Consider the following 21545-nt stretch of genomic DNA (forward strand, 5'->3'; position numbering starts at 1 on the left):
TGTATAGTTATATAATTGTCTATATTGTACTTTAATTCTTTATTGTTTGTTTAGTATTGAGTAAAAGGACTCACAGTTTATTATTTTATTACTCATTAAATAGTTCATCTTTCAACAAGAAAACTATTGGTCATTTATCACCCTGGTGGATTCAAGAGTAATATATATATTTTAGATAAGTCATTATATAAAATATAACACTGCCCACTGGGATCATCGCCCCGTGCTGGATCAGGAGCTCACCACACTGATTTGTTTCACAAGGATACATCAGCGACGTGCACCTGGCCACCTGCACTTCGCTCGAAATTTAGTTACTCTGCCCACCTTGCTGAGGGCAATATTCACAGTCATCAGTGCTCGGCTTCCCAGGTAGCATCACATTGCTTTTAGGGAGTCTCACAGGCAAGTGCCTACCTACCAGACCAGCAGTAAGCTGTCAGTGCTTTTTCAGTGGCTGCTCGGCTAGGGCTTGCTTGGGGGAGGGGGAGGGGGAGAGTGAGTGACAATGTCCCTGGAGCTGGCAGTGAGTGAGATGCCAGTGAGTGTGTGATGCACTTGAGTGTGTGTGAGTTTAGAGTGATGAGATGGTTGCCTTTTCCTGGCAGAGCAGCTGAGGTCAAGGAGAGGTGGTGGCACGGAGGTATTGTCATTGGACTAGTAATCCAGAGACCCAGTGCAATCTGGGACGATTCCACCCAAGGTTTCTTCGTGGAGTAACTTAAAATATGGTTTGAGTGAACTCTGCACTTTATCTCTCATCTCGTCCATGTGGTCTAATTCTGCGACCCTCCTTGATTATCAATGTCATAATATCCACTCATGTATATCATGAGATGCAGACAGCCCGTGATTGACACACAGGATAACCAATGAACACACACGACACAGAACAACCAATCACCAGTCAGGACACCACCACTATAAAGCCCACAGGGCATTAAGGCTCTCCCTCTCTCACAGGACACGGCTAGGGAGATAGTCACAGTGCACAGGCCAATGAACATTATCACCATGTGGTAGAGAGCTAGTCTGGCCAAGCCAGTAGGAGGTTATCAGTTAGGTTTGATGTGGAGATGCCGGCGTTGGACTGGGGTGAGCACAGTAAGAAGTCTTACAACACCAGCAGCGCCGGCTCTAGGGTTGCTGGCGCCCCGGGCAAGCTGAACTTCGGCGCCCTTGGGGGGGGCGGGGCCGGGGGGGGCCCGGGGGGGGGGGGGGCCGGGGAGGGGTCCGGGGGGGCCGAGGGGGGGGCGGGGATGAGGGGGGGGGGCCGAGGGGGGGCGGGGGCGAGGAGGGGCGGGGGGGCGGGGGGAGGAGGGGCGGACCCGAGGGGGGGCAGGGCCGAGGGGGGGGCGGGGCCGAGGAGGGGCGTACCCGAGGGGGCGGACACGCGGGGGGGCGGACCCGAGGGCGGGGCGGGGGGCGGACCCGAGGGCGGGGCGGGGGGGACCGAGCGGGGGGGGCGGACCGAGCCAGGGGGCCGCCCTGGGGGCGGGCGGCCACCGCGCATGCGCTGGTTGGCACCGGCCCAACTGCGCATGCGCGGGACCCGAGTCTCTGGCGCCCCCGAGCACATGGCGCCCCGGGCAACAGCCCGAGTTGCCGGTGCCTTGAGCCGGCCCTGAACACCAGGTTAAAGTCCAACAGGTTTGTTTCAAACACGAGCTTTAGGAGCACAGCTCCTTCCTCAGGTGAATGGCGAGGTATGTTCCAGAAACATTTATATAGACAAAGTCAGAGATGCTGGACAATGCTTGGAATGCAGGCATTTGCAGGTAATCAAATCATTACAGATCCAGGGAGAGGGATAATCACAGGTTAAAGAGGTGTGAATTGCCTGAAGCCAGAACAGTTGGTAGGATTTTGCAAGTCCAGGCCAGATGGTGGGGGGTGGATGTAATGTGACATGAATCCAAGATCCCTGTTGAGGCCACACTCATGCGTGCGGAACTTAGCTATAAGTTTTGGCTCGGCAATTCTGCGTTGTCGCGTGTCCTGAAGACTGCCTTGGAGAACGCTTACCCGGAGATCAGAGGCTGAATGCCCTTGACTGCTGAAGTGTTCCCCGACTGGAAGGGAACATTCCTGCCTGGTGATTGTTGCACGATGCCCGTTCATTCGTTGTCGCAGTGTCTGCATGGTCTCGCCAATGTACCACGCTTCGGGACATCCTTTCCTGCAGCGTAAGAGGTATACTACATTGATCGAGTCGCACGAGTATGTGCCGTGTACCTGGTGGGGGGTGTTACCACGTGTAATGGTGGTATCCAAGTCGATGATCTGGCACGTCTTGCAGAGATTGCCCTGGCAGGGTTGTGTGGTGTCGTGGTCGCTGTTCTGAAGGCTGGGTAATTTGCTGCAAACAATGGTTTGTTTGAGGTTGCACGGTTGTTTGAAGGCAAGTAGTGGGGGTGTGGGGATGACCTTGGCAAGATGTTCATCTTCATTGATGATGTGTTGAAGGCTGCGAAGAAGATGTCATAGTTTCTCCGCCCCAGGAAAGTACTGGACGACGAAGGGTACTCTGTCAGTGGTGTCCCGTGTTTGTCTTCTGAGGAGGTCGGTGCGGTTTTTTGCTGTGGCTTGTTGGAACTGTCGATCGATGAGTCGAGCGCCATATCCCGTTCATACGAGAACATCTTTCAGCATCTGTAGGTGTCTGTGACGCTCCTCCTTGTCTGAGCAGATCCTGTGTATACGGAGGGCTTGTCAATAGGGGATGGCTTCTTTAATGTGTTTCGGGTGAAAGCTGGAGAAGTGGAGCATCGTGAGGTTGTCTGTGGGCTTGCGGTAAAGCGAAGTGCTAAGGTGACCGTCCTTGATGGAGATGAGTGTGTCCAAGAATGCAACAGAATTTGGAGAATAGTCCATGGTGAGTCTGATGGTGGGATGGAATTTATTGATCTCATCGTGTAGTCGTTTCAGTGATTCTTCGCTGTGGGTCCAAAGGAAAAAAATGTCATCGATGTATCTGGTGTATAACATCGGTTGCAGGTCCTGTGTGGTGAGGAAGTCTTGTTCAAACTTGTGCATGAAGATGTTGGCATATTGAGGTGCAAATTTGGTCCCCATGGCTGTTCCATGCATCTGGATGAAGAATTTGTTGTCGAAGGTGAAGACGTTGTGATCTAGAATGTAGAGGATGAGTTGCAGAATTGCGTCTGGAGATTGGCAGTTGTCAGTGTTGAGGACTGAGGCTGTTGCAGCAATGCCGCCGTCATGGGGGATGCTGGTGTAGAGTGCCGAGACATCCATTGTGATGAGGAATGTTCCTGGTTCAACTGGTCCATGGGTGCTGAGTTTCTGTAGGAAGTCCATTGTGTCGCGACAGAAGCTGGGTGTACCTTGTATGATGGGTTTCAAGATGCCCTCGATGTGGCCAGAGAGGATCTCACACAGGGTCCCATTGCCTGAAACAATAGGACGGCCTGGTGTGTTGGCCTTGTGTATTTTTGGGAGACAGTAGAGATCTCCAATGCGGGGATTTCGTGGGATGAGAGCACGTAGGGTGCTCTGAAGGTCTGGATCCAAGGTCCTGATCAGTCTGTTGAGTTGGCGGATGTGTTCCTTGGTTGGATCTGCGGGTAACTGTGTAGTGTTCCTGGTTGTTGAGTTGTCGGTATACTTCTTTGTAGTAGTCCGTTCTATTCAGTATGATGGTGGCCCCTCCTTTGTCTGCTGGTTTGATGACGATGTTGCGGTTGGTTTTGAGAGCGCGGATGGCGTTGCGTTGTGCTTGGGTGACGTTCGGGGCTGCCTTGTGAATGCGACTGATGAATCTGGCATTGACACGACTTCTGACGGCTTCAGCATACATATCGAGTCCAGGGCAGCGGCCTTCCGGAGGGGTCCAATTCGACTCTTTCCTTTTCGTTTGCTGCACCGCAGATCTCTCGGTCTGCTGTTCCGGTTCATTGGTCGTCTCCTTGGGTTCGCTGTCGGCCTCTTGGGGTCTGTGGAAGAATTCCCGGAGCCTCATTCGCCTGATGAATTCCTCCGTGTCTGCCGCGAGACTGATGGGGTCCATTTTGGTGGTGGTGCAGAAATTGAGCCCTCTGCTGAGGACCTCGATTTCATCTGGTTGAAGGGTGTAGTCTGACAAGTTGATAATAGATTTCCCTGTATTGTTTTCGACTGTGGTACTGGGGGAGGCTTGGTTGCTGCTGTTGGTGATGCCGAGTTTCTCAAGCTTCCTGTTCTTGGTGTGCATATAGGTGGCATAGTATCGTTGTCTCATCTGTTTGGCGGAGTTACGCAGCTGGTCTGCTGTGTCCTGAGTGCAAGTTGAGAATATGGCCTCTATCTTGGTTTCCAGGTTGCGGCGACTGCTGTAGAGCTGGTGTACGAGGTGTTTGAGGAGTGTGACAGAGGTGCGGCGGCAGAGTCTTTCAGATAGTCTGTGTTGTAGGTCGACTTGAGTGGGTTTTTGTGATCTGTAGCCCTTTCGGGATCTTGTCTGCTTTTTTGCATCTTTGTAGAAATTTAATGTCAGTGTCTACATGCCCGATCTTCCTGGAGATCCTCTCCACTTTGAGCCGGCAGTTAGCGGTGTCGATGGTAGCCATGATGTGGAGATGCCGGCGTTGGACTGGGGTGGGCACAGTAAGAAGTCTTACAACACCAGGTTAAAGTCCAACAGGTTTGTTTCAAACACGAGCTTTCGGAGCGCAGCTCCTTCCTCAGGTGAATGGCGAGGTATGTTCCAGAAACATTTATATAGACAAAGTCAGAGATGCTGGACAATGCTTGGAATGCAGGCATTTGCAGGTAATCAAATCATTACAGATCCAGGGAGAGGGATAATCACATGTTAAAGAGGTGTGAATTGTCTCAAGCCAGAACAGTTGGTAGGATTTTGCAAGTCCAGGCCAGATGGTGGGGGTGGATGTAATGCGACATGAATCCAAGATCCCTGTTGAGGCCACACTCATGCGTGCGGAACTTAGCTATAAGTTTTTGCTTGGCAATTCTGCGTTGTCGCGTGTCCTGAAGACTGCCTTGGAGAACGCTTACCCGGAGATCAGAGGCTGAATGCCCTTGACTGCTGAAGTGTTCCCCGACTGGAAGGGAACATTCCTGCCTGGTGATTGTTGTACGATGCCCGTTCATTCATTGTCGCAGTGTCTGCATGGTCTCGCCAATGTACCACGCTTCGGGACATCCTTTCCTGCAGCGTAAGAGGTAGACTAGATTGGTCGAGTCGCACGAGGGTGGTGTTACCACGTGTAATGGTGGTATCCAAGTCGATGATCTGGCATGTCTTGCAGAAATTGCCCTGGCAGGGTTGTGTGGTGTTGTGGTCGCTGTTCTGAAGGCTGGGTAATTTGCTGCAAACAATGGTTTGTTTGAGGTTGCACGGTTGTTTGAAGGCAAGTAGTGGGGGTGTGGGGATGACCTTGGCAAGATGTTCATCTTCATTGATGATGTGTTGAAGGCTGCGAAGAAGATGTCATAGTTTCTCCGCCCCAGGAAAGTACTGGACGACGAAGGGTACTCTGTCAGTGGTGTCCCGTGTTTGTCTTCTGAGGAGGTCGGTGTGGTTTTTTGCTGTGGCGCGTTGGAACTGTCGATCGATGAGCCATATCCCGTTCGTACGAGAGCATCTTTCAGTATCTGTAGGTGTCTGTTACGCTCCTCCTCGTCTGAGCGGATCCTGTGTATACGGAGGGCTTCACCCCAATAACCGATTAATGGGATTTAAACTGGGCACAGTCTGTAACCAGAGGCTGGCCTGCTACAGATTACCATCCATACAACAAAGACAATCATTTACCCCAATGACTCTGCTTCCCCAGTTGTTTTATATCTGATTTTGTGAACTTGAGCAATAAAGTGTTTGAACTCTGAGGCTATCTGAGACTTGGATTATCGGACAGGATCGGTATTCACTCTCAGCTGAAAGAATGAGCGTTTATATAGCACCTTCCACTTCCAGACGAGGGCACTCAAAATTAACATGTATTACTTGTAAAATGAATCTGTTTTTGACAAGTAATATTGCATTGCTGATAGAAATTATTTATAAAATTAAGTTTCCCAATCCATGGTGATCATAAAATGCAACATAAGATACAAATAATCAGGTAATGACTACTTGATTTTCTGACCATGAAGCATGTGGAATTTCGTTACTGTCTGCCTACCTGAAAGTCACCATTGTATTCCTCAAACAATGCTTTGAACTTCTTTTGAGGATCAGGGATTGGTTTGAATACAGTTTCCAACACTTTGTACCTAAACAATGTTAAACATATTAATTAAAACTACATAACTTGACCTGATTTTGCATATATAAATACAGAAGAGCATCATTCAGCCTGTCAAGCCTGTTCCACCATTCAATTAGATCATTGGGTGAGCTGTGCCCTTGCTTCATCGACCTACCTTGGCACCGGCATGTTCTTGTATATGCGTGGCTTATGAATGGATTTCCCACTATGATATGCCAGGAGACTAAATAAATACAGAAGATCGTGACTTTGTGTGATGGTGGAGAACACGTGAGATCAGGGGCTGGATTCTCCCTTACCCGGCGTGACAGAGGGTCCCGGCGTAGGGGAGTGGCGCCAACCACTCAGGGGTCGCGCCTCCCCAAAGGTGGGGAATTCTCCCCGCCTTTGGGGGCCAGCCCCGCGCCGGAGCGGTTGGCACCAGAAGACTGGCGCAAAAAACCGGCGCCTCCGGCAGCGGGGCTGGCCGAAAGGCTTTCGCCGCTCGGCGCATGCGCCGGCAGTGACGTCAGCGGCCAACTGCCGCTGACGTCACCACCAGCGCATGCGCGATGTGGGTTTCTCTTCCGCTTCCGCCATGGCGGAGGCTGTGGCGGCCGCAGAGGAGAAATAGTGCACCCAGGGCACTGGCCCAGAATCTGAGCGGGGGGCCCCGATCGCGGGCCAGGCCACCGTGGGGGCACCCCCCGGGGTTCGATCGCCCCCTGCCCCCCCCCCCCCCCCTCAGGACCCCAGGGCCCGCTCACGCCGCTGATCCCGCCGTTACGGAGGTGGTTCAAACCTCGGCGGGAGAGGCCCCCCAGCGGCGGGACTTCGGCCCATCTGGGCCGGAGAATCACCGCAGGGGCCTCTCCGATCGGAGTGGCGAGATTCCTGCCCCCGCCACTTCCCGGGTGGCGGAGAATCTCTGCCACGGCGGGGGCGACCTTGCTGGGGATCGGAGAATTTCACCCCAGGTCAGCAACCTGGCGAAGATCTCTCCTCATTACTATTTCCATTGAAGTCAATGGAAAAGCTGTAAAATAAGCTGCAACTATTGTCACCCATTTTATACTATTACAAAATCTACTTTTTGGCGTGTTCAAATATACCTTAAATACAAGTTAATATGTTTGGCACAACCAACCAAATGACTTTAGATTAGCTTAACCACTGTGATTTTCATAGTGTTCTTTTAAACAAGGGCAGCACGGTAGCATTGTGGATAGCACAATTGATTCACAGCTCCAGGGTCCCAGGTTCGAATTCTGGCTTGGGTCACTGTCTGTGCGGAGTCTGCACATTCTCCCCGTGTGTTCGTGGGTTTCCTCCGGGTGCTTCGGTTTCCTCCCACAGTCCAAAAATGTGCAGGTTAGGTGGATTGGCCATGATAAATTGCCCTTAGTGTCCAAAATTGCCCATAGTGTTGGGTGGGGTTACTGGGTTATGGGGATAGGGTGGAGGTGTTGACCTCGGGTCGGGTGCTCTTTCCAAGAGCCGGGGCAGACTCGAGTGGCCTCCTTCTGCACTGTAAATTCTATGAAGAGCAGAATTTTCTAAATGGGAGGGTTTAGTTCAGACTATTTTGCAATGTCGCCATGATTAGTCTCGGTGACCCTGGTTCGGAAATGGAATGCTAGCCAGGATTGTCACATTTGGCAGCAAGGCAATGGACGATTCTGCAAATTGCACATGTGAAGATGTTGGCTGTGCTCCGGTGTAATATGCTTAATGGTGCAGCATGTTACTGTGACAGCAAGTGCATACTTTGGCAATTACATTGTTAAGCTAATTGCCTTATTAAAGACAAGCGGTGGTTACTGGCTTAATCTCCAAAGGAGCATAAATTGAGAGCGTTGGAACAGTAAGGGTAGGGGGACCAGGAAGAGTTTGTACCTCTACTGAGCTGGAGGTAGAATAAAATTGCTGAAGGTAAAGACAAGCGTGCTGTATTATTCCTCCATCAGATTGCATCTTTTGATCATAACACAGTGGTTTTCAGAAACCCACTGTCTTGTTTATGGTCACTTAGACCTGGCACAAAATGTGTATATTCAGAAGAGACGGGGCGGGAGGGGGGTGGGGTTGGTGGTAACTGTTGACAAAGGGAAATAAATCGACTGGAATTAGACAGGAAGAATCCATTCAGCCTATTGAGCCTGTTCCACCATTTAGTTAGATCATTGGGTGAGCTGTGCCCTTGCTTCATCCACCTACCTTGGCACCAGCATGTCCTTGTATATGCGTGGCTAATGAATGGATTTCCCACTATGATTTGCCAGGAGATTAGTGAGTGCCGCCCACTCCAACGCCCATTGATGAAGAGCACAAGCTTCCAGTTAAACTGACTCTCAGAGGTTTCGACCAGTCTCACATCAAAGCTGCGGCCGGAGATTGGGAGAGAGCCTGTTGAATTTCAGGAGTCTCGATTGCACCGCAGGGAAGCTGAAACCCTTTGGGGCTGAACCCTGATGCCAGTCAGTGCCATCAGGACAGGAGCCGGGAGAAACCTGATCTTAATTATAACTCAATGAATCTCTGGATGGAGAATTACCTTCTGAATACAAACAGTAGAAGCAGCCCTGTCACTGCTGTGATGATAGCCAACATAAGCAACATCTGATATGCATTAAACGAATGGATACGTTCTGTAAATAAACAAGCCAGTTATTACAGATCATAAATGATATGCAAAAAATGTGAAAGTTGCTTTCAAAGGACTTGCAATGCAATGTGACATATAGTAAAATGTATTAGTTCGAGCACGTTCAGAGATATAGGGGTGAATTCTGTGGGCTGGATTCTCCGATTTTGAGACTAAGTGCCCACGTCGGCGTGGATACACTGGTGTTTTATGACAGCAGAAACGGCAGAACAGCTACACCGATTCAGCAACTCCACATGGGCCAGCACTATCGCCACATGGATCAAAACTGGTTCCAAGTGAAACAGCGGCGGATTCGCGAGGCCCGTGATTGGTGCACATGAGGCTCACATGCCACAGCCGCACCAAAACGACCCATTCCCCCCCCCACACACACCATCCCAGTCAACAAGATGGCTGGAAGGAGTCAGCACCATGGTTCAGGGAGGCTGAGCTGGTCACCTTCCTGGACCGTGGAGGAGAGGCGGATGACCCTGTACCCCGGCCAGAGAGGAAAGGCACCAGGCGCCGCCGTTAGCCGTGCCTGGGCGCAGGTGGCAGAGGCGGTCAACGCCGTGGGCAACGTCGTCCGGACTGGCACCCAGTGCAGGAGGAAACTCCACCCCCTCCTCAGGGTGTCCAGGGTGGGTAGGCGGCGCTGCACCCCTGGCACTAACCCCTCCCCACACACCCACAACCCGGCCCCTCCTTCCCGGGGGGATGGCCAAACACCCACCCTTCACCCTTACCCCCCACCCCACCCCCCACTATACGCTGCCCCCGGCCCACTGTCTAACCATGCATGTCGTCTTGTGTCTTACAGGACCTGCCGGAGATGGCGGCGGTCCATCCGGAGCCCCCCCGCCCCCAGCCAGTGCGAGAGCCGGTGCCCCTCCAGATGGCCGAGCACTGACGGGGAGAGTAGTCTGAACACCAGCCCTCTGCCCAAATCCCAGGAGACCCCGGAGTTCGGGTCGGAGGAAGACACTGACTTTCCGTGACAGCTGTCTCCAACACTCTCCACCAGTTGACTGATCACCCATAAACTATACTCACTATACTCATCTACATCAAACGCACTAACATAATAAACTACTCTCTTGCTCTCTCACTATCTTCAGTTCTTCTAGTCAGCTCCTGCTCTCGCACCTACTCCAACCTTCTGTCTCACAAGGCTCTGCATCATCCCTTAGATACTTCTGAGACTAGTTCCCTCTAGTGGCTCTCTGTGTACATTTTATTAACCCTTACTTTACTGGCATGTATAATAATGCCACACTGTCATTGCGCAGGAGAATGAAAATCAGAAGGCTGAGGAAAAGCGACATCACATCACAGGACCCCATTTTGTGCAGAATGATATAGTTCCTGCTGTCTGTTCCCTGCGGGGTCATTGGCCAGCTACATACAGGCCTTCTCACAAACCACTTCAGGCAGTTTTCAGGGGTGGGAGGGCTGGTGGGAAAATCAACTGTAAGTTTATTTAGTGTAATTTGTGCCTCACCAATTCAAACTGAGAAACAAATAATGGTAGAGAAACAAATAAAAATCAGCTCGCATTCTCACTGTCGTCAATGGTGCAAATGTTACAGGTTTCAGAAATATTCAATCAGTGCTACAAAACTATGAGAAGTCCCCAACGGGCATGAAAATTAACAAAATGTTGAAGAAAAGAAAAACACAGTGACCTTACCAATAAAATCCTCATTGCTCCAGTCACTCCAGAACTTAGTCTCTTTGCAATGTTTTAATTTCATCCTTACTTTCACTGAGTAACGTTTCATTGGGTTGATGTTCACAAGGACATACTCTGTTTCACCGTGGAGACCCAAAAGCTAAAACAAAACAAATGGTGATGCAGACTTTGAGGAATGAAATACCCGATAAAGAAAGCAGGCGGGAGTTGAGAAACGTTTTCCTATTTGACGCGGCGAGTGATGACGATCTGGAACGTTCTGCCTGAAAGGAGTCATGGAAGCAAATTCAACAGAAACTTTAAAAGCTAACTGGGGGTATAATTGAACAAGAAAAACTCTGCAGGGCTTTGGGGCAAGAGCAGGGGAATGGGACCAATTGGGTGGCTTATTCAAAGGGTCAGCACAGCCACGATGGGCCAGATGGCTTTGCACTGTGTTGTGTGATTCGCCAGCAGAATCTACGTTGCCGACGCCTTCCCTGATTCTTACTTGAGGGCGGTGATTAATTGACTCTGGAATCCTGTCGAAATTCTATCCATCTCCTACCAGAACCCTGGTTGAGGGAAGAACAAATAACAATAACCTTTATTATTGTCACACGTAGGTGTTGTATTGTCATGAAGGTAATGTCATGTGAGAGCACCTTTAAGAAATGAGTGTTTAAGAAATGTACCTTCAAGAAATAGGTGTTTATCAGTGATGTCAGAGTGTGGGTGGAGCTGGGCTGTCTGTCAGCTTTTTATTTTTGTTTTAGGCTGTTTGCTGCAGGGTGTGTTTTAGTTTCGCTTTCAGAGCTGGATAGCTGTAGTCACAGCCAGAAGGCGTATGAGTCTCTCTCTCTGTAATCTAAACACTGTAAATCGATCCTTTGGTGATTTAAAACTAATAACTTTTCTCAGTAGTGAAGTTAAGCCTGATGTCTTTCTGTTTTGAAGGTTTTTTAAGTCTTATGGATGTGAAAAGGACAGCTTAAGCATTATTTAGTGTTGTATTCTTTGGGGGTTGTATTTGAATTAATGGTTGCTAAGATGTTCACTGTATGTTTTAAAAAGGTTAACTTGAGTTCATAGAATAAACATTGTTTTGCTTTAAGAAGTACTTATCCATTTCTGCTGTAACACCCTGTAGAGTGGGTCGTGTGATCCCCATACCACAATCTATTAAAAGTTGTGGGTCAGGTGAACTCCATGATACACTTTCGGGTTCTCTAAACCCTGGCCCATAACAGTAATGCAAGGGTTAATGAAATGGATACAGTCAGCCACCAGAGGGAGCAATCCTAGAAGTATATAAGGGATGAGGCTGAGCCTTGTGGGACAGAAGGTTGGAGTAGGTGGTAAGAGCAGGAGCTGAGCAAGGAGTACTGAAGAGAGAGAGCATGAGAGTAGTTAATGAGTTTGTGAGTTAGATGTTAGATGAGTATAGTTTAATGTGTGTTTAATCAACTGTTAATTCTCAAGGATAAGTGTTGATTTCAATTGTAGCGTTAAAAGAATAGTTTTGTTAGTTTACACGACTTGTTCTCTGATCAACATCACACATCAAAGCCATCTGGTTAGAGCAAGGCAGAGAACAACACAGTAGGCTTACATAATAATAATCTTAATAATTATTTTTATTGTCACAAGTAGGCTTACATTAACACTGCACTGAAGTTACTGTGGAAAGCCCCTCTTTGCCACATTCAGGCGCCTGTTTGAGTACACAGAGGGAGAATTCAGAATGTCCAATTCACCTCATAGCATGTCTTTCAGGACTTGTGAGAGGAAACTGGAGCACCTGGAGGAAACCCACACAGACACAGGGAGAACGTGCCGACTCCGCACAGACAGTGACCCAAGTCGGGAATCAAACCTGGGACCCTGGAGCTGAGAAGTAACAGTGCTACCACTGTGCTACCGTGCTGCCCATTTAACACTGAAATGAAGTTACTGTGAAAATCCCCTAACCGCCACACTCCAGCGCCTGTTCCGGCACACTGAGGGAGAATTCAGAATGTCCAGTTCACCTAACATTCACATCTTTTGGGACTTACAGGAGGAAACTGGAGCACTGGAACGAAACTCATGCAGACACGGGCAGACTCCACGCAGACACTGATCCAAGTCGGGAATCGAACTTGGGACCCTGGCGTTGTGAAGCAACAGTGCTCACCACTGTGCCGCCCAAATTTGCGAGGGAAATTGAATAATGGCTGTGAACAACTGGGAGAATAACATAGATACATTTAAAGTGAAGCTTGATAATTATATGAGGGATGAAGGAATAAACGTCAAAGCTGAGAGGGCGAAGTGAGTGTGTTGGAACAGACTTATATGGAGCATTGACCTCCAGGGCCAAATAGCCTGTTCCTGTCTTGGAAAGTTTAACGTGATACCACTGAATGAGATTCTGTGGAAGATTACTCTTTGGCAACAGAGATTGGAGAAACATATCGAGAGAACCATTCACCTTATCTGCTAAGATCAATGGCCCAAATATCAAGAGCAGCAAAAAAGAGCCATGGAGTGTGAGCCACTGTCAAACACAGTCTCTCAAATTTCAGACTTTTAGTCATACAAATTATGCCACAAATACAGGATGCAATCTAACCAATAACAGAATCTGTTCTGGGCAGATTACAGGGGTCGTTCTATCTAACCACACACTGTTTTTTCTCAGGCCTCAAAGGGGAAGGTACCGCCGAGGCCATACTTAGCCGCATCTCCTGCACTGAAGACCTCTGACATGCAGAGCTCCGACGTGCAGGAAGAGCCCCCCCCCATCTCACACAGGCAGGGCATCCCAGGGCTCAAACCCTGGCACAGGCAAAATGCCACCAGGGCACCTCGGCGTTGCCAGGCTGGCAATCAGGTGACGCTGCCACGCTGGTGGTGCCTGGATGCCACCTTGCCCAGATATCAACCACTCGGGGGGGCCTCTGATTGCCTGGGACACCCTGCCAAGTGCTGTTCCATCTGGTCCCTGGCGCCCAGCAGGGTTCTCCTCTGCACGGCCGATTGATCCCAGGGCCGGTTAGATCTGGCATCCGAGGGTTAACTCTGTGAGCCTGGATCCTGCCCATTGTGGGTGGGTTTCAGATCGCAATGTGTCACGAGATCTTATTAGATCTTGCGAGACGTAACAATCGTTGGGATTCCCAGGGGTGGCCGGTTCCAGCGGGACGTGACTGGTAAATCACGCCCATAGGCCGGGATTTACCGCCTGCCGAAATCGTATTCTGCGATCAAGCAGAAAATCCCTTCTGACTGCAAAATCGGGGGTGGCGCCTGTTTTCGGATGCTCCGCCCCTCCAAAACAGCATCATCGGTGAATACGCCACTGGACGGCACAGGACGTCACCTGAAGGCCCTCACCCGATACACCAACCCCCCACCGGGCGGAGCATCGGTACGGAGACGGCGCCAACTTTTTCATCGTAAAACGAGACACTTCCTACGGACATAGCCTCGAAATCGGAGAATCCAGACCATAATTTTTGGCACTGTCGTTATGAATACATCATTTCCATCATACAATAGGATTGTAATTTCTACTTAAAGGGCAGCACGGTAGCACAAGTGGCTAGCACTTTGGCTTCACAGCTCCAGGGTCCCAGGTTTGATTCCCCGCTGGGTCTCTATCTGTGCATAGTCTGCACATTCTCCCCCTGTCTGCATGGGTTTCCTTCCACAGTCCAAAGACGTGTCGGTTAGGTGGATTGGCCATAATAAATTTCCCTTAGTGACCAAAAAGGTTAGGCGGAGTTATTGGATTACGGGATAGGGTGGAAGTGAGGGCTTAAATTGGTCGATGCAGACTCGATGGGCCGAATAGCCTCCTTCTGCACTGTACGTTTTAAATAGTCTGCAAACACAATGGTGGATTAAAGAATGTATCAACTGTTAGCAACTCGCAAGAGAGTGAAGGAGGAATGCATAAACTTTACCTCAGTGTTACACTTATCCAAATCTGTGACTTCCAATTCAAATGCAAAGCAGTTAATATTAATGACATAACCTGGTGGCATCTCCCACTTCACAGTCAGATTTGGTAAAACCTTGAGGTTTACTGGCGGGTTGTATATTTCTGAAAGTTAAGGACACAAAAACCTTTCACATTTAAGTGAACATTAATGCATTGAGAAACACAACAATTCAAACTATGGGCGCATTTCTCCGGCCCCCACGCCGGGTGGGAGAATCGCGGGAATGCCGGGCGATTCCCGCCACGCTGCCCTGGCACTCGCATGCGATTCTCCCACCCCCCCCCCCCCCCAAAACGGCGTGCCGCGTTTCATGACAGGCCGCTCGGAGAATCACCTCTCGCCGTTTGTGACAGGCGAGCGGCGATTCTCCGGCCCGGATGGGCCGAGCGACCTGCCCAATCCGACGGGTTCACGCCGGCGCCAACCACACCTGGTCGCTGCCGGCGTGAACAGCGCGCGAACGATGCGTGTGGGGGGGGGGGGGGGGGAGAGGGGGAGAGGGAGGATCCAGCACCAGGGGGGTGCCCAGTAGGGGTCTGGCCCGTTATCGGTGCCCACTGACCAGCGGGCCAGCGTCTCTAAAGGACGCACTCTTTTCCTCCGCCGCCCCGCAAGATCAATCCTCCATGTCTTGCGCCCCGCAAGGGGAGGACGGCAACCACACATGCAGGGGTTGGCGCCGACCAACCTGCGCATGTGCGGGTGACGTCATTTACGCAACGCCGGCCACGTAATTTACGCGGCGCCTAGCCCCCTGGGGGTGGGAGAATAGGGGGCGAGGAATGGCCTCCGACGCCGGAGTGAAACACTCCTGGTTTCACTCCGGCGTCGGCACTTAGTCTCCCGATGGGAGAATTTTGCCCTATGTTACCAATGCATTATGAAAGGAGCTATATCGTACCATATTCCTGTGGATCAAGCTCTGTGTAATATGATCGAATTGTTCCAGTATTATTTGATCCATTGACACATATTAGAATATTCTCCTCGGCATCATATATGCCTTGATCAACTTGGCAGCCAGATCTCCCATTCTTTGTAAAATAATGTATACATTGTCTGGTGGTTTCACTCTGTCTTAAAGGGAAAACATTTGTTATTGATATAAAAAAAAGAAAATTTGGAGGTATTTTAACTTATTATGGGCCCACATTTTGGCAATTACCTGTAATACATGACATATTCAGTATCTGTAGGTGCTTTTCTGCCTTTTCTCCATGTACAATTCATGGATGAATGATTATACACAATACATGAAAAGTTGGAAACTAACGTTTCTCGATCACCTGCACTCGTAAATGAAACAGGATTTTAATTCAAATACATTGTGGCATGCTAACAATAATTTTAGTCCACATGAATTTTTCAAAGAAATTATATCAGAAAATAAACTTTAATATAGATTGAAAAGTGCTAGTCCAAATTTCTAAGTAGTTTGGGAGAATTAATAAATATTTCCCCAGCTCCTTGCTTTTACAATACATATTTTTCTTTAATATGATTCATGGGATGTTGGTGCCATGGCTTGGCCTTTGAGAAGGTTGTGGTGAGCCTTCTTCTTAAACAAGTGCAGTCTGTGTGCATGTGTAAAGATCTTTGAAGGTGCATGACATCTTGGACGGGGTTAGAACATAGAACAGTACAGCACAGAACAGGCCCTTCGGCCCTCGATGTTGTGCCGAGCAATGATCACCCTACTCAAACCCACGTATCCACCCTATACCCGTAACCCAACAACCCCCCCACCCCCTAAGTGGGGTGGGAGGAAACCGGAGCACCCGGAGGAAACCCATGCACACACGGGAAGGACGTGCAGACTCCGCACAGACAGTGACCCAGCCAGGAACCGAACCTGGGACCCTGGAGCTGTGAAGCATTTATGCTAACCACCATGCTACCGTGCTGCCCTCTCTGGCCGTGTCCGCCTGGCGACCAGCGAATCCGACCCGAGGTCAATGGATTTCTCCATTGGCGGCGTCTCGCCTGTGTTGTTCTGGCGGTGGGCAGGATGGAAGAATCCAGCCCCTGAAAATGAAAATCGCTATTGTCATGAGTAGGCTTCAAATGAAGTTACTGTGAAAAGCCCCTAGTCGCCACATTCTGGCGCCTGTTCGGGGAGGCTGTTACAGGAATCGAACCGTGCTGCTGGCCTGCTTGGTCTGCTTTAAAAGCCAGCGATTTAGCCAGTGCTAAACAGCCCCTTGAGTGAGGCGTTGAGTACAAAAGCAGGGCAGTTAAGCCAAAGCCTTCTACTTAAGGAAGTACTTAAGGAAGTGGCCTGAGAAATAGTGGATGCATTGGTCATCATCTTCCAAGAATCTGTAGACTCTTGAACAACTACAGATTGGAGGGTAGCTATTTAAAAAGGGAGGCAGAGAAAAAATGGGGAATTATAGGCCAGTCAGCCTGACGTCGATAGGGGGTAAAATACTCGAGTCCATTATAAAAGACTTAAAAGCAGAGCACTTAAAATAATAATAATACTCGCTTATTGTCACCAATAGGCTTCAATGAACTTACTGTGAAAAGCCCCTAGTCGTCACATGATGGCGCCTGTTCGGTAAGACCGGTACGGGAATTGAACCCACGCTGCTGGCCTTGTTCTGCTTTACAAGCCAGCTGTTTAGCCCGTTGTGCTAAACCAGCCCCTAGGCCAACAGTGGCAGGATCAGACAGAGTCAGCATAGATTTACGAAAAGGAAATCGTGCTTGACAAATCTACTGGAGTTATTTCAGGATGTAACTAGTAGAGTTGATGAGGGGCTGATTTAGCACACTGGGCTAAATAGCTGGCTTTTAAAGCAGACCAAGGCAGGCCAGCAGCACGGTTCAATTCCCGTACCAGCCTCCCCGAGCAGGCGCCGGAATGTGGCGACAAGGGGCTTTTCACAGTAACATCATTTGAAGCCTACTTGTGACAATAAGCGATTTTCATTTCATTTTCATGAGGAGGAGCCATTGGATCTGGTTTATTTGGACTTTCAGAAGACTTTTGACAAAGTCCCACACAAAAGATTAGCATGTAAAATTATAGTGCATGGGATTGGGGTAGTGTATTGAGAACAGGTTGGCAGACAGAAAATAAAGAGCTGAAAAATCTGTACAGACTGTATAGTTGATTGTTGGGAAGTATGTTTCCCGGGGTGTTTATTTGCTGTAACCTATCTTGATGCATGTTTGTAATAAAGTACATTTTTTGAAAAAAGGAAACAAAGAGGAGGAATAATCGGTTCTTTTACCGAAGGGCAATCAGTGACTAGTGGGGTACCACATTATCACTGGGACTCTAGCTAATCATAATATATATTAATGATTTAGATGAGGGAATTAAATGTAATGTCTCCAAATTTCCAGATAACACAATGTTGGGTGGACGTGTGAGCTGTATGGAGGATGCAGAGATGCTTTAGTGTGATTTGGACAGGCTGAGTGAGTGGGCACATGCATGGCAGATGCAATATATAATGTGGATAAATGTGAGGTTATGCACTTTGGTAACAAAAACAGGAAGGCAGATTATTACCTGAATGGCTATAAATTGAGAGAGTGGGATGTGTAACAAGATCTGGGTGTCCTCATGCACCAGTTGCACCTCGGGGGGGGGGGGCGGTCTTGCAGACCATTAGAGACCCCCGGGTAGTCGGGGACACAACAGGGTAGTACCCTGGAACTCCCTCTGGTAGCTGGGCACCTTGGCACTGCCAGCCAGGCACCCAGGTGCCAGGTTGGCACTGTCAGGCCTCGGATCCAATGGCTCCATTTAAGGGAGTGGAGTCCAGTGGCCTCAACAAGATAGGTGGGAGTAAAGTGGGGGGTGACAATAAAGCGGGAGAGGACCTGCAGTGGGGGATGATCGGGGCTGCCGTTCAAAACGGAGATCAGCTCGCCAGCAGGGAATCGACTAAGGTGTGGCCTCGGTGGGGAGAAACACACTGAGACCAAAAAAAAAGGCAAAGTGCGGTTGAATAGTGGGGTGATTCTTGCCACGAGCAGCCGCCGTGAAACACCCACCAAACGCACCCAAAAGCGGATTTTAACTTTTGACCGCTGAACCATGCCCCTTGGCAATTTACCCAGATGAAATACAGATAGAACAGCATCCCCCACGACGATGGCATTACTGCAACAGCCTCAGTACCGAACACCGACAACTGCCAACTCCTGATGCAATTCTACAACTCATTCATTTCATCCTGGACCACAACGTCTTCACCTTTGACAACCAGTTCTTCATCCAGGCACATGGAACAATAATGGGGAAATGTTTGCACCTCAATACTCCCAACACCTTCATGCCAAGTTTGAGCAAGACCTCTTCACTGCACGGGATCTTCAACCCATGCCATACACTAGATACAGTGACAACATTTTATTCCTATGGGCTCACAGCGAAGAATCACTGAAACAACTATACGATGACATCAACAAGTTCTATCTCACCATCAAACTCACCATGGACTACTCTTCAGAATCGGTTGCATTCCAGGACACACACATCTCCATCAAGGACGGACACCTCAACACTTCACTCTACATCAAGCTCACGGATAATCTCACGATGCTCCACTTCTCCAACTTCCACCCTAAGCACATTAACTAAGCCATCCCTTACAGACAAGCCCTCCATATACACGAGATCTGCTCAGAGGAGAAGGAAAGCTACAGACACTTACAGATGCTGAAAGACGCCCTCGTAAGTATGGGATATGGCGCTTGACTCATTGATCGACAGTTCCGACATGCCACAGTGAAAAACTGCACTGACCTCCTCAGAAGACGAACACGGGACAAGAGTACCCTTCATCGTCCAGTACTTCCCTGGAGTGGAGAAACTACGACATCTTCTTCGGAGCCTTCAACATGTCATCGACGACAACAAACATCTCAACAAGGCCATCTCCACCCCTCCACTCCTTGTATTCAAACAATTGCCTAACTTCAACAGACCATTGTTTGCAGCAAACTACCCAGCTTTCAGAACAGTGACCACGACACCACACAACCCTGCCATGGCAACCTCTGCAGGACATGCCGGATCATTGACATGGATACTACTATCACACGTGAGAACAGCACCCACCAGGTACATGGTACATACTCATGGCACTCGGCCAATGTTGTCTACCTCATACGCTGCAGGAAAGGATGTCCCGAAGCGTGGTACATTGGCGAGACCATGCAGACGCTGCGACAATGGATGAACGGACATCGCGCAACAATCGCCAGGCAGGAGTGTTCCCTTCCAGTTGGGGAATACTTGAGCAGTCATGCGCATTCAGCCTCCGATCTTCGGGTAAACATTCTCCAAGGCGACTTTCAAGACACACAACAATTTACAACCACCAAGTAGAAACTGGTAGCCAAGTTCCGCATGCAAGAGGACAGCCTTAACTGGGATCTCGGGTCATATCACATTACATGTAACCCCCACCATACTGCCTGGGTCTGCAGAATCCTACTAACTGTCCTGGCTTGAGACAATACACACCTCGATTACCTGTGGTTATCTGCCATTCCATTCACACTGTTTGTACCTGGAAAGGTTGTTTTACCAGTAAAGACTCACATTCCAACCATTCTTCACATTCCAATCTGTAATTATCTTGCAATTGTGTCTCTCCTATATATACTGTGTTTGTGAACCTGCCTCCACTTCACCTGATGAAGGAGCAGCGCTCTGATAGCTTGTGATTTCAAACAAACCTGTTGGACTTTAACCTGGTGTTGTGAGATTTCTTACTGTGCCCACCCCAGTCCAGCGTCAGCATCTTTACATCATACAAAATTAGGAGAGGCGTAGACAGGGTGGATAGTCAGAGGCTTTTTTCAAGGGTGGGAGTGTCAATTACAAGAGGGCACAGGTTCAAGTCGAGATGGGGAATGTTTAAGGGAGATGTAACTGCGTGTAACTGTTTCACACTGAAAGAGTTCTAACATCTGTTCCCGTAATCTGGTCGCGTCCACCATTTATAAATCCCGCAACAGTTGTTCCCACTCCATGAAAATCCAGAGCATAGAGTCATTACAACACAGAAAGAGCCCCGTCGACCCATTAGGCCTGTGCCACTTCTCCATTGAACAATCTACGCTCGCCCCGTTCTCCTCTAACCCCGCAACCTTCAAAGTGAATTTCCCTCAACTGTCCATGCAACGTCCTTTTTAAATGGCAGACTGTCTGCTTCCAGCAACCACGTATGCATTATTTAGAATCACTGCATTAAAAAGTTCACTATGGCCGGGATTTTGGGCGGGACTCAAAACCCCTGCCTGAAGTCGAAGGACCTTTTGCTCGTCCGTCAAATTTCCTGTCCCGCCACCACAGATTCCCGGTGGGTGGAACAGGAAAGTTCCACTAGGTGTACATAGGTGCCCTGCATTAAAGATACATTGGAAAGCTGGCACAGTGAAAAGTCCATTCGGCTAACCAGCCCATGTGCTTTTGTTTCAAACAAGCTTCCTTTCATTAAAGTTAGAAGTCGACGATGCAATAAATGTCAATATCAGAAAACATATTACATAACATGTACATATATTTATAACCAATATATATCATAAATAGGCACTTACGAACACTCACTCACACATTAATTATATTCATATACAGCTGTAATACCTGGCGGTGGCTGGATATTCTTTAGAGTCCAGTTACTTTCGTTTATTACTATTGACCGTTGTTTATCAAGGAGAATATTTTTAACTCGTAGGGAAACACCTCTGTGTAATTCAAATGTTCTCATATATTCTGGGTCCTGATGCCTCGAATCCTGTATTACATGGTAAAACATTTGCTGTAATTAGTGTCCTTCAAGATCATCCATTCAGTACCATTCTTATAGTGTCTTTTATGTGTTTTTCCATCTTGCTAAATAATGAAAAGATATTACGGGTTAGATTTTGCAGGCCAGCGTGTTTGCTGACTAACCCCAGCTAAAAGGCCAGTGAAGGGGACACCCACACACCTTGCCGCCTGCTGCCCAGCAGCAATTCAATGATGGGAGCAGTTTTAATTGCTTTCAGGTTAGACG

At 49.0% G+C, this 21545-nt stretch overlaps 1 protein-coding gene across 4 annotated transcripts in view; it reads right to left on the reverse strand.

Moving 5' to 3' along the window:
* LOC119977853 (interleukin-13 receptor subunit alpha-1-like) overlaps positions 1–21545 on the reverse strand; it is a 56256-nt gene that overhangs the window by 8951 nt on the left and 25760 nt on the right. For 3 of the 4 annotated variants that reach the window (XM_038819104.1, XM_038819102.1, XM_038819103.1), the window contains exons 4-10: positions 21134–21284; positions 15686–15806; positions 15422–15597; positions 14482–14621; positions 10550–10691; positions 8767–8860; positions 6147–6237 (exon numbers count right to left, since the gene is read on the reverse strand). In XM_038819104.1, coding sequence (XP_038675032.1) covers positions 6147–6237; positions 8767–8860; positions 10550–10691; positions 14482–14621; positions 15422–15597; positions 15686–15806; positions 21134–21284 — 915 coding nt within the window. The remainder of the gene's footprint in view (positions 1–6146; positions 6238–8766; positions 8861–10549; positions 10692–14481; positions 14622–15421; positions 15598–15685; positions 15807–21133; positions 21285–21545) is intronic. The other variant, XM_038819105.1, reaches the window with a different exon arrangement.

Source organism: Scyliorhinus canicula, chromosome 14 (assembly GCF_902713615.1).
Source record: "Scyliorhinus canicula chromosome 14, sScyCan1.1, whole genome shotgun sequence".
Lineage (NCBI taxonomy): Eukaryota > Metazoa > Chordata > Chondrichthyes > Carcharhiniformes > Scyliorhinidae > Scyliorhinus > Scyliorhinus canicula.